General features: G+C 39.7%; 1 protein-coding gene across 3 annotated transcripts in view; it reads right to left on the bottom strand.

Moving 5' to 3' along the window:
• Positions 1-451: 451 nt before the first annotated feature.
• The window catches only part of SPAG6 (sperm associated antigen 6), a 110,477-nt gene continuing 96,967 nt past the window's right edge, over positions 452-13,961 (bottom strand). For all 3 annotated transcript variants that reach the window (XM_075211943.1, XM_075211944.1, XM_075211945.1), the window contains 3 exons: positions 12,181-12,297; positions 2,265-2,410; positions 452-700 (listed from right to left, as the gene is read on the bottom strand). In XM_075211943.1, the coding sequence (XP_075068044.1) occupies positions 634-700; positions 2,265-2,410; positions 12,181-12,297 (330 nt within the window). In that variant the 3' untranslated portion in view covers positions 452-633. The remainder of the gene's footprint in view (positions 701-2,264; positions 2,411-12,180; positions 12,298-13,961) is intronic.

Here is a 13,961-nt window from a genome sequence, read left to right as displayed (position 1 = left end):
GAGCTACTCAGCTCGGTACTTGGATACCCAAAGTTCGGGTGGGTTCTGTTCTCGGGGAACCGGACCCGCCCATCTCTAGTTATGATAGATGAAGAGAATAGATCCCGTGCAGGTGTTTACACATAAATATGCCTGCTCATCAGGACTCTCAGATGTTGGTAAAATCATTACAGACACTAATATTGCACTAGAAATCCTAGACATATTTTTCAACAGATATAACTAACATTGTACTCTATAATCATGTGTGCACTAATCCAGTGCTAGAGTCATTTACTAACTCATCAATCATGTGGACACAATCAGTTTTCTTTAGGATGTAGTGCTTCTTATATTCTTATATTCGCTTTTAGAAAGACATGTCTGATATACATTAACAGTAACAAAGCAAATATACCATTTCCGTTTTAGATCTTCTTAAATAAAGATTAAACAGACACGGAAATACAAGTATCATTTTATTTTTGACAAGTGTCTTTTGTACACATTTAACATGCACTGTTTTCAGACTTGTCACTCTAAGTCTTACATTTATGTTTACATCAAACAGTATAAAATGTTGATAGTGGTCTAAAAGAATTTGTTTCAATATATGTAATAAAATAAAATATTTAAATATAAGCAGCAAATTCATTAAACCACTGGCTGGTAGTGATCCACCCTCTCCAACAGAGTCTGCGAATATCCAGGAGAATAATATCTGGAAAACAAACATAAAACTAGCTGAATAATTGAATCAAATAAAATATAAAAAACAGATTTAAAAAAACACTTTATAAAGCTACATTGTGGCTTTAAAAGTGAATAGCTAAACCCCATGTATTGTGTATCTCTATTCATCCTCCCCCGTCCATTGTGCCTCCGCCCAGCAAAAGCGCCATCTTTTGTCTGAGTTGCTGAATGCAATGCAATATAGTGGTTTACATTCATTTTCTTCTCTTAGGGAATTAAATGTATGAGCCAATACCCTGGTGTAACCTAATAGTTTTTCTATGGGTTATTTTATCTGATACATCTTATTTTTCATAGTCTGCGAGTTTTAATTCCTCAGTATTTAGTAATTCATAATAATAATATACAAAGTAGATAGTCAGCAATATTATTAGATTATCAATATAATGTAACAATTATTTTTGCAATTGTAAATACGAAACAGAAGATCAAAATATTATTTTCACCCAAGATAAACAGTATGCCAATATTCAGACAGTCCATCTAAGCTTATTGTATTCTAGTTTAGGTGACAAAACACACTCAGGCAAAGGGTCACGTGCTTGGAAACGGCATATAGGTATATATATCTGCATAATATATATATCTATATATGCCCCAATAGTAAAGCGCTACAGAATTTGCTGGCGCTATATAAATAAATGTTGATGATGATATGTATACATGTATTTAGATTTATCTGCCAGCTAGCTATACTTATTATTTAAATAAAAAAGTATATTAAATCTAAATGACTAGTTTTTGAAAATAATACTTTCTCTGTCTATTATCAACATATAAAAAGTATGATTAGTAAAACCGTTGTGTGTATATGGATGTATCTATATATAGGGGCAGCACGGTGGCTTAGTGGTTAGCACTTCTGCCTCACAGCGCTGGGGTCATGAGTTCGATTCCTGACCGTGGCCTTATCTGTGTGGAGTTTGTATGTTCTCCCCGTTTTTGTGTGGATTTCCTCCGGGTGCTCTGGTTTCCTCCCACACTCCAAAAACATACTAGTAGGTTAATTGGCTGCTATCAAAATTGACCCTAGTCTCTCTCTGTCTGTGTGTTTGTATGTTAGGGAATTTAGACTGTAAGCTCCAACGGAGCAGGGACTGATGTGAGGCGAGTTCTATGTACAGCACTGCGGAATCAGTGGCGCTATATAAATAGATGATGATGATAATACAATTGTGTTGGGTCTGACGATCAGCACGACATGCCAGTATAATGCTGCCGAGGGGGACTACAATGAAACTCAAAGTCTTGCTGAATAAGGTCTTTCATTCTATCTAGGGACAACATTACCAGAAAAGAGAGATAATACAGTGAGGGGACTTCCTACCAGCTGGACAATTCTATGTGCAATATAAACGCTAGCTTATGTAGAGAATATCCATTTACTGTAAGATAAAGTTAGATTAGCTATGTTGCATTAGGATTTATGTAACCACATTACGTGTGTCAATCTTTTTTTCTAGTATGTCCAGTTGATGCGATCCCGTCACAGGATACAGAGGAACACCTCCAAGAATACAGAATATCCCTACCTGACAATCTCCTCCGGGTAACAACTATTGATAGTGTTGATGTACTCTTGGAGAGGGGAGCCAGGATCTGCGGAGATCTCTTGAATCTTTTTAAGTCCACCACTAGTTACAAAGAGCCGCCTTGCTTTGCTGTCATGTGGAAGAACCTGTAAATGAATAGCAAAAAAACTTTTTGGAACAATACTGGCAGACGCCACCTCAGGCCTAACTTCAAAGTGTCATTACATACCACATTGCTTTAGAGCTTGAAAATGTCAACACATTTAGAAATATCTCGATAGATTTCTAAATGATCAGAAATGCACTGACAATACACAGAAAGGAGACCCTGAGGCGTCCACGTTTTATGGTTCAGAGACAAGAAAATGCAGGAGAATAACGAGATACGCTGCCAATGTGGAACGAGCAGTAATAAAGTACAGGCAATGTCATCACATCAAACGGTTACTGAGACCTCACCTAGTTATCATGTCATGTTGTATAGGCCACATTGTTAGGGAGGTACAGAACAGAGACCATGCAGATGAAAGAAGTAAGGACAGCACAGACATAAAGAATCTGCTCATCAAAAGCTGGAAGAAAATGAAAGAAGATACAAGGAAATAAAACATCAGAAAGCAAGGTAGAAAATATGATTCAGGATAAAGCAAGAATGAATACAAAATAAAAAGGTGAAGTGTAACCTGCAGTGTATGCATGTTAAAGGGATTCGGAAAACAGGCTAAATGATGCATATGCTGTGATACAGGACACACAAAGACCTACCCTGTTGCTTGGCCTGAGCACTGAATGACTGGACAAGATTGTGATATGGCTTCTGACTGAGCGACACAATGGGGTTTATCAGTGGATGCACACACAGGCAGCTATCAGACATGCCTGACACTACGGCTGACCTTAGCGCTTGTTTTAGGACCACACATATGGCAGTATCAGGCTAATCTGCCGTTATCTCTGTATATGTAGCACACCTGTAATTGTAGCAAATATGGCATAAATTCTAGTAAGGCATAGGAAGCTTTTGGCTCCTACTATTGTGGAACTACAAGTCCAGTTATACCACAGTTATACACAGCAGCAGGCAGATAAGGCAAGCGGGGCACTGCAGTCACTCACAAGGTTGAGAGCCACAATTTTCCAATCTCTTGCTCGCTCTCTCTTTTAAATAATATTAACAAACTTAACTTCACAAAACTACATATTAAAGGGGTTGTACACCTGCAATGTATGTCCACATCGCAAAGATAAGGATTGAAATACAGTGCATATTTATTAAAAACATCAACAGGAACAGCAGTCTCAAAAGACTACTGTTCTTGTGAGACCCCCCCCCTCCTATCTTTCCTGCGGTCACTATTGTAAAGTGACTAGTGGGGGGGGAGCAGTAAGATGCGGTGAGGGATTCGAAGATCCTTCTACCGCAATGCAATCCCCATAGAGCAGACCTGAAAATTTACACATACAGTAATGTATGCCAGCCTGAGCTGGTGTTTAGTGCTGTAGAATGCAGCTTACAACCAATCAGATGCGGCCTTGTAAGATAGGAGCGCTTCTGAGCAATATGTAACACCTGGGGGTAAATGTATGAATCTCCGGATTCTTCATCTCCGGCGTGTTCAGCCTCTTCAGCGCTTAAATTTAAAGCGGCGCTGCATTGTAAAGGGGAGTTTCCCTTTACAATGCAGCGCCGCTTTAAATTTAAGCGCTGAAGAGGCTGAACGCGCCGGAGATGAAGAATCCGGAGATTCATACATTTACCCCCTGGTATCAGTAATTTTAAAATGTGCAGACAAATTTAGAGATGAGGAGTGTGTGTCTTAGCTCAACTCCAAATCTCAGTGCAAAAAATAAAACTGTTCAGTCAGGAATGAAGTTTAAATTTGTTCCCATTATAACTGCGCAGTAGTTAGTATTGCTTCCTCACAGCGTTGGGGTCATGGGTTCGATTCCTTCCATGGCCCTATCTGTGTGGAGTTTGTATATTCTTCCCATGTTTGTGGGTGCTCCTGTCTCATCTGATACAATTCAAAAACATAGTGGTAGGTTAACTGGCTAACTGTGGTTTGAGTCCTATTGGGAGAAAGGTGCCATCATCACCATTTATTTATATAGCACCACTAATTCCGCAGCGCTGTACAGAGAACTCACTCACATCAGTCCCTACTCCATTGGGGCTTACAGTCTAAATTCCCTAACATAGCAGCCAATTAACTACCAGTATGTTTTTGGAGTGTGGGAGGAAACCAGAGCACCTGGAGGAAACCAACGGAGAACATACAAACTCCTCACAGATAAGGTCATGGGGCCTGATTCATTAAGGATCTTAACTTAAGAAACTTCTTATTTCAGTCTCCTGGACAAACCATGTTACAATGCAACGGGTGCAAATTAGTATTCTGTTTTGTACATAAGTTAAATACGGACTGTTTTTTCAGGTAGCACACAAATACTTGAGACTGAAATTACAAGTTTCTTAAGTGAAGATCCTTTAAGTTAAGGACCATGGTCGGGAATTGAACTCATGACCCCAGTGCTGTGAGGCAAAAGTGCTAACCACTTAGCCACCGTGCTATATAAATAAAGAGATATAATTATTATAATTACTAATAATGCAGCCCCAAAATGTCTGCACAAGTTTTACCACACATTTAATTAATGTTTGCCATAAACTGCATTTAATCGCCATATTCACACAAACAATAGCGTCTCTGCACTTTATTCACTGACCCATGTTACTTCCTTCCAGTGCTACATGCTGGGAGTCATTGCCAAGATCTAAAATCCACAACTTTATTTTCAACCTATATTGCATTTTTCTAAGATTAAACCTCATGTTTCACCCTTTTGGTAAATATTCACACGTTCGGGTCTTTCACATATGATCGAATAATAATTTAATGACTTGCAATATTTGGACAGAGAACATTAGGACACGATCAAAGAATGTCTCTTACTGAACTTTCAAAATGGAGAAAAAGTACATTTGGAGACAGACCAAAGCAGTCGTGTATATTGCTGGAAATCCAGCTGAGAATATATTGCTGCCTCATTACTCATGTCCCGAGCAAAAATCTCAATTATATTCTGCTATTCACAAACAGAGCATCAGATTTTATTAAAAAAAAAAACAACAATACAATCAACATACAATATTCATATTTTATGGCAGATGCAAAGAAGTACTTTGAAAGTGATCTGTAAACTGTAAGAGTTTTAAAGTTCTTAAATGGACGTTTATTGTAATTAAGTAGTGACTGCTGTAATTTAGGGCCAGTATTGTGAACGTGTACTGGATAGTACCAAATATAACAGAGTGCCCTGTATCTACATATTTCAAAGAAGGCTAGATATGGGTTTATACCTAATGAAGGAAAGAATGTAGCAATGAGTGGTTCCAGAGTATTTTTGGCCAGCTGAGAGGCTCTAAATAACTTGTTTCATTAACCCTTCTGTGGTTACAGCACTTTGTACGCACTTTGTGCCATACACAAAAAAAAGGGTTGTGAGTTCACACACTCCTGATTATTTGCCTAATACCTCAATTAGATCTTTACGACCTTAGCGCAACTTATCTCCCTATCTAGTGCCTGTGTTTTACAACTTCTGCTATCACTAAATCTGTTTGACTTTTATTGCACTCCTGGAATACATTTGTACCTCAAACCAATCTGTTTTCCCTCAACTCTGACCAGAAGAGAAAAAAAACATAGAAGGGGGAAAGGTCTTAGTACAGGCCCTGTAGGAGCACAGCTAGTACAGTCTATATAAAACACAGTTTAATGTCTGCTCTGTATAATGCAATTTCTCCTTTTCCTACTAGAGCTTTGGTGATTGAAAGGACTTTCTTATAGGTGCATAGGATAACGGAGAGATTTGAGAAACATTAATTATGCAACAACTACAAATATTTTTTTTCCGGTTCCCTACTAGCCTTTGCAGGTTATAAAGTAAACTAAAAAGGCCACAATCACGCCCTGGGATTCCACCCCGAGTGTGGCTGCATGTCTGCATCTAATAATGCAAAGCTCTCTGGGAGCCAGATTGGATGAATGCCACTTTATATATTCATATTATATTTAGAACATTCTATGCAGCTGTGGTCTGCTGTTACCTAATGAGACAAAAAGAGCCCTTTAATATCCCATCTTTCTTTATTAAAGAAATGATTTCATGGCCTGTAATGCCCCGAGGCGGCATTCCACTTGTGTGGAGTGTGCATGCGAGCAGCCCTACAATTATTTCAAGTTCATAACATGCAGTGCCTCATTAAAAAAGGGAAACCTAGCCGAGATTTTTGTGTTAAGGGAAGCATTAAATCTTCACAGTGTTTTCACTGTTGAGAGCCTACCTACAAATTGCACAAGAGAAGCTTTCTGCTTTTGTACACAAGGATATTAAGCCTTTGCGAAGGTCCCTGAGCAGTCATGTAACGTACATTATTTCACAGCATAAGGATAATGTATGTAAAACTTACGGTTTCTTCAAGGAATGTAAGTGCTCACGAGCAGGGCCCTCTATCCTAGTGTTTTCCTTACATAATTATGTAATTTTGCGGATTTTAATGTGACTGTTTGTATTTATTTAAATTGTGTCACTTTTGTACGGCGCTGTGGAACCCTTGTGACACCTTACAAATAACAGATAATACATTGGTGCAGAAATTACATCATATCTGAATAAAGTGATTTCCGTTAAGCAATATTAAAACATGGGTTCAAGGTTGCTTTAGATAAGGGTTTTCTGAAGGCAAAAATAAATAAATCAAAAAACATAGGTAATCACAAAGAGTGCAGCTGCCCTTGTACACAACGGAGGCAGCCATTTGTGGGCCGAGATACCATTCATGCATCTTATCGATTCGCTAGGAGCCAGTGACATCACTGAGGCACTTTACGGCAGACATTTAACTAGGTAAAAGCGACCTAACTGCAGCCTGCAGTACTTCAATCACATCCGTTCAAATCATTGGATAGGTTGCTTTCTTGGTATAGAATAGAAAGAATTTTGGTTAAGACCAAAACTTGGCTGCCCCCACTGTCTATAGATGACAGGTACACTTAGAATCCATTAATGCTTGCTCTGTTTGTAAGGTACGCTGGAGCAAGACTTATTCCTATTTGTTGTGTTGTTGTGATGCGTACAATTAGGAAGTGCACAAGGCTTAGTGCGGCCACATGGAGATGGGCTATCAGAACCGGTCTGGGACTCCAGACAGACAGTCAGGAACCAGTTAAAGCTGATCTGGCAGCCAGGGCCAGTGGTAAGCAAGATGGGGGACTACTTGGTAATTATTTTGGCTTAGAGGTGCCTTGAAAAAATGATGGAGACCCTAAGGATGCCTCGAACTGAGAAAGTCTGGGATCCACAGCTCTAGCAAATAAGGTTATTGTTGTTTGATCAGCACATATCAACAACGTTATCGTTACGTCGTCGGATCTTGCGAGTTTTGGATTCTATAAGTACCGCCCTCCACGGCGATCCAGCGCCATTTCACAGAGAGACACAAAATGGGTAGCACAGGTTCTTGGCAGTCTCTAGTGCAGTTGGGCAGCGTCATAGCTAGAAAAGAAAGAGGAGGGGTAGCAATGTTCTTCAAAGTCTCCAGTGACATTCTACTGAGTTATAGCTTACACAGAAACAGGACAGCTCCATTGCTAATTGTCATTGCGGAAATAGAAATAATAGGGTTGGCAGTCTTTTTCTAAATCTGCAGTCATATTGGACTGTCTTATATAGCTCACACACAAACAGGAGAGGTTCATTGCTAATTGTCATTGCTGAAATAAAAAATAATAGTGCTGGCAGAATTCTTCAAAATCTGCAGTCACATTGTCTGCTCACCCAGAAATAGAAGGTGACAGTTTTCAGTGCCAAAACAGTGGAGATGTTGCCTATAGCAACCAATCAGATTCTAGCTTTCATTTTGTAGAATGTGCTAAATAAATGACAGCTAGAATCTGAAAACTCTCAGCTTGATACATTTACCCCCAAATGTCAAAATACTGTGCTGACCATCTGCCTCACCACTGGGTGTCTTGTGAAAGATAAGTTTTTTCCTAGAAGCAGTTTCCAGAGAAACTGAAGGAGGAGACATTGCTGTGTCATGTACCACTTGAGCTGTCCGCTTGCTGACCAGCAGCTCATTGCATCTATTGAGATCTGGCTCAGTTGGAAAGAAAGAGAAGACATAGCTCTTAAACCTAGGATCAAGCACAGTTGTCAAAATGTAGTGATCCAACTTCAAGATGTTGATAACTCTTGGATCCTGGCGAAGCGAATAAAGTACTTAATCTACAAGTCCAACATAGTTAGCGGCATTGCTTTCATTTCCTTCTTCAATTTCTCTAGCTGCTTTTCAAAAAGTGTAATTAGGGGAATCACTTGACTCAAGCTAACAGTGTCTGCACTCTCTTCACTGGGGACTACTTTGAGTGGTTTCAGCACCTTGCACAACACGGAAAGTATTCTCCACTGCGCTGGCCTAAAATACATTCCTCCTCAAATTCTATTCTTCTTGCAGCTGCTGCATTCTCCTACATGCTATTGCAAAATGCCGAAAATTACCCAAAATATTTGGGGACATATACAGCATCTCCTGCATGTCACTGTCATTTTTTAAAAAAGTTCTGTACCACCAAGTTTATTGTGTGAAAAAAACAGGGAATGTGATGGAATTCCCCCTCCCACTGTAAGGCTCCAACAATATTGGTGGTGTTATCAGAAATCACATATCCTCAGGATAGTCCAAGCAGGATAAGCTATGTTGCAATGACATCCCTTAGATTTTCAAACAGGTTGTCAGCAGTATAACGCTTAGTGATGCAGATGATACACAGAGTTGCCTGCCTCTGAAAGATCTGGCGTTGTTTGTTAGATGCTACTGCTGTTCCTGCTGCTAAAGGCGATTTACCAACCCAGTGGGCTGTCACAGTCATATAATGTTTAGTTTTCCCAGTTCCACTTGTCCCCATATCTATGGTTAAGTGTACAGTAAGTAGAATGGCATTTTGGCATCCCAAGTTTTCTTTTTTGTAACCTACTGGTACAGCTGAGGAATTGCTTGTCTAGTAAAATGGTGTTGAGATGGAATTTTGTAACGGGGACACAGGACCTCAGTTAACTGTCTTATTCCTGCTGCATTAAAGGTGGATATTGGACGCAGATCTAATACTAGCATAGTCGCGCCTATGATCCGCTGTGCAACTGGGTGACAGATTTCATACTTGCTTCCTCTTGCAAAGGATTGTTTAACAGTCAATTGTTGTAAACTACTAGTAGTATTCTTCTTGGTCTGCTTCTGGGTTGAAGATCCACCCCCAGCAGCAGGAGCAGCAGCAGTGGGCCTAACACTCGAGAATTCTTATGAGGAGTCCTGGATAGGGGAGGAGTCATCTTGCCTTAGCATCTTGGATGCAGGACTAACTCCGGTCACTTGTGAGGATATTGATGATGAAGATGTTGGGGGTGTAGATTGCAGGTGCTGGGATCTAGCTGAGAGATGGGAGGTAGCTGATGCTGGACTGCTTGTTGTTATTTTTTTAGCATAAGTTTCTGATTTTCCCAAGAGCTTTCCATGAACTTGCTTCAAATGGTGTACCATGGACATGGTTCCTAGATGGTTAAGGTCCCAACCTCTAATGACTGTGGCTTTACAATGCTACAAATGGCTAGACAACTGTTGTCAGGATTTGGGTAAAAATAATTCCACACATAAGAGGTGTATTTTTTGGTCTTATGCCCAGTCATGACAATGGCCTTCTTCTTATCACTGGAAAGAACTGCTTCCACTGGTGCATGACTTGCCACAGTAGAGTTCATTAACAGCTCTGTTTGCTTAGGTGCCATTACCCATTGGTAGCTTGTTTTGTGGGGGCCCTAACAAACCAAGCACTTCAGCCATAAAAGTTGCACTCCTTGTCGCTGGAGCACTTGCTTTGTTAAACTGTACATGTTCTTTTCAATATCTTACATAAAAGGTGGGTGGGAAGGCCCAAGGAGAATTCCATCTTGCACCACTTTTCTTTTCTGCCACTGCTGTGTGGCAATGTTTCCTAGATGTGCTATGAACTGCCGTGGGTATGTGTCATTGCTCTTTCACTTACCATCCAGCCAGCTCACTCGCTGCAGTCTTTGTCCGAAAGTGGATGAAAATAATATTGTGACCTGTGAGGTGTTCAAAACTGACTGGAAATGACTGGAAATTAGTGTTACTGGGGTTAATCATAATGTAGGAACAAAAAAAAAAAAAAAAAGAGCAAAATTATGTGATTTTAGCATATTTTGGCTATTTTTTCTTAAAAATACAGATCCAAAACAAAAAAAACGGGGGTCAGTGAACATCTCTACCACAAAGTAACCTTTGACATATAGGGCTTAAAGGAGAGCAATCATCAAAATAAAAGCTTATTTGTGTAATATTTTCAATGAGAACAATGGGTTCATTCATGTTGTCTCCATTTGCCACTTTTGTGCTAACTATTACAAAAGAGATATGTTTGCATACTTGATGACAAGACTTATTAAGATCGTAGCAGCTAATCAGCTAGCTTTTATTGCAAAATAATATTCAAAGAAGAAGGTGCTCGCACATTTCCAATCAGTGTATCCTCGTCTCCCAGTGTCATGCCAGGTGATGTAATGTAAATATCCACACAACTGTCTCTTACTGCTCATTTGTCATCTTGTGCCAAGTGCACGGAGGACACCAAGCTTTGGATTTCTGTAATAAGAAGCTCATGACACCAATTCTTTGCTAACAAAGAAAAGAACCAACAACCTATTTAAAGGAGAGCATCTCTGATCCTTGATCTGAGGGCTTACGGAAATGTATCCATCTGCTGTGCCCAATCTTGGACTGATAAACAGGAAGATTAACTAGGGTAAATAGTCTTCTTCAGAGTAAAGAGAATTAATATGTTTCCTATCCATAAACACGTATTAGCTCCCTCAGTACTACAAAGAGGACAACGTTGACATATTTGGAAAGAGGTCAGAGTTCTAGGTCTCCGAAAGGAATGATGGGAATGGAGCGCTCTACAAAAGTAGCAACTGAAATACTGTAGAGATGTCAGAATGGCTCGCTCAGTTTATGGAGTGTCAGGCTGTAAAACCCTAGTAGTCTCTGCAAAGCACACGGGAAATGGATCTATTGGTCTGCTGCAAAATTCAGTGATCACTAAGGACACTAGCCAAGAGAAGTTCTTGTCATCATGGAGCTGTATATCATTTTTATTTTTAATAAAATAACACACACACACTGTCTCACTGATTAGCATAATGTAGGGTTCCCACATTCAGAATCCACTGTACTTCACCTGTGCCCAAGGGCACAAACACCCAGGAGAACGCTGAATGCATACAGTGAGTGAGTGGTGCACGTGTATTGAGAATGCTGATAGCACAGCACTGCTAGCCAGGTCTATGATGGATTGTTTAAATTACAACAAAAAAACTAAACATTTAGGTGGAGTTCTTTAAGAAAATGATAACATTTTCTCATCCATTTTATTTTCATCCTTGCATCTGTCAGACAAAATTAGTTATGCTAAACATCTTGAAGAAAACATATCATATGCATTAAACTAATCAAATATAAAAATTTACAGGTGAATTTAGCATTCATTAGCCTTTGCGTATAACATTATATACTAACCTTTTCTGAGTGGGCTATAGAAATATAATATTATTATTATTATTATTATTATTCATAGAACTTGGGGTCTGTTAAATAACTTTATGGTGCTAAAAGACACTAAGCCTTTGGCACAATTATGTAGCACTCCCGGAAAATGTACAAACTGAATCACACATTGTATGCAATGTCCCTGAATGATCAGCTGGAACTGTAATAAATAAATAAGCAACAACGTGTGATATAAAAGCATTATGAGACAGACATTACTGCACTGTGTCTTACCTTGCTGAACTGTCCAACCACGTGTTTCAGTATGTTGGGGGGAGCGTCGTGCAGCAAAGGCTCCAGGGCTGGCAGATGGGTACATTTCTGCAGGATGTTTTTTAGAGCTTTCTTTGCCTAGTGAGTACAAACAACATGAAAATTAGGAGGCATCTGGCTGAAACAAAGACAGGGATTTGCAGGCATTCAGGTCTTACATTCCAGAGATTCAGACTGTCAGGTCATGCTTGCTGTGTGCCCTCTAATGCTCGGGTCCTTTATTTACCCTGTTGTGATGGGAGAAGCCTGTGAGGTATATTATTCACAGGTTATCTAAGACACATTCTTCTACAGCCTACTCATCCCTACTCTTACCAACTGCTCTACAAAAGTACTAAAGGGGGCATCCACCTTCAGATGCCTCCCACAGCCTTCACCTCTTTACTACAGCCTGCCCTACACTCACGTATAAAATACTCACCCTACTGTCACAATCTCCACGCAGGCCTGTGGTCTCGGCTCTGACCTTCTCCCGCTAGACTGTAAGCTCTAATGAGCAGGGCCCTTTATTTTCACATGTGCCCTTATTTTATTTGCCTTGTATGTTCCTTCTTTATATACGCTGGTTTCATCACCGTCCAGCTCTGTGGAGAACTGTGGCCTCTTACAAATCAACAACAAGTCATAAAATTAATTGAATGGGCTATAAATGTCCTCCTACAACTTTTACAAAATGCATTGCTTCTATCTTTCTGGATTCTAAGTTTTTCATATCTATCTATCTATCTATCTATCTATCTATCTATCTATCTATCTATCTATCTATCTATCTATCTATCTATCTATCTATCAAGAGGCTGATTTGTCACTCTTGCTCTCCTGGGAAGTGACGCAGCTGAGCTGTGTGCTCTTCTTCGGATACAGTTGGATCTAGGAAACAGCTTAGTGTTGTGTCTCAGGGTAATGAACATAAACATTTCCGCTTTCTCATATAAAGACATGGCAGAAAAGCAGGAAAGTAATAGTAATTTATGTACATCTATTTACTAGTTGCAGAGGGGGACACACAAGCCTCTAAATAAATATAATGTGAAGGTGGATATCTCCCCTTCAACAATTCAGAGGCGCTAAATATAAAATAAACACATTACTATTTTTCTGAAACAAAAAATACAGCAAGAATACGTTCTCCTGTAATTGCCTGGTGTTTCTGAAAGTAATTATAATATTCCATGAGAGAAATAGTCTCTGTGGTGGTGGAAGGATACTGTTCTGCCAAGTTGAAAGAAAAAGTGAAGTGATGGGTTTTACGTCTGGCCTCTACCCACTTGTGGGATCAGCTGTTTAGTCGGCCTACGCATACGCTGTGCTTGGATCTATAATCCCTCAAGAATGTAACACCTCTTTTCTGGGCCCTGTGCACCTTTACTGCCAGTTAATAATGTCTGTATATTTATGGATTTAACTTCCTGACTAGTAAATGCTGTAGGGTTCTCTTTTATTTTATATAATAACAGATTATAATTTGGGTCAGATTAAAAATGGCTACAGACCAGAGTTCACCTCCCATGGTGCTTGACAGACCTCACCAAATGTGTGTCTGTGGCGGTAATTGTGATTGTGACAGATATTTGGGTCTCCGTATTCACCGATAGAATGTACTGCATATCTAGCAAATAGGGCACCCCCATGAACAGATTTGGGAAACCACTTGAGCACCTCTGGTGTCGACAACAGGAACCCTTAAAGGGCAAGAGCGGACATAGGTTAAATTGTCCGATTTATACTCGTTCACAGAACAG

This window comes from Mixophyes fleayi, chromosome 5 (assembly GCF_038048845.1).
Source record: "Mixophyes fleayi isolate aMixFle1 chromosome 5, aMixFle1.hap1, whole genome shotgun sequence".
Classification (NCBI taxonomy): Eukaryota; Metazoa; Chordata; class Amphibia; order Anura; family Limnodynastidae; genus Mixophyes; species Mixophyes fleayi.
The sequence above is the reverse complement of the archived record's forward strand: the minus strand, read 5'-3'. Positions and strand labels throughout refer to the sequence as shown.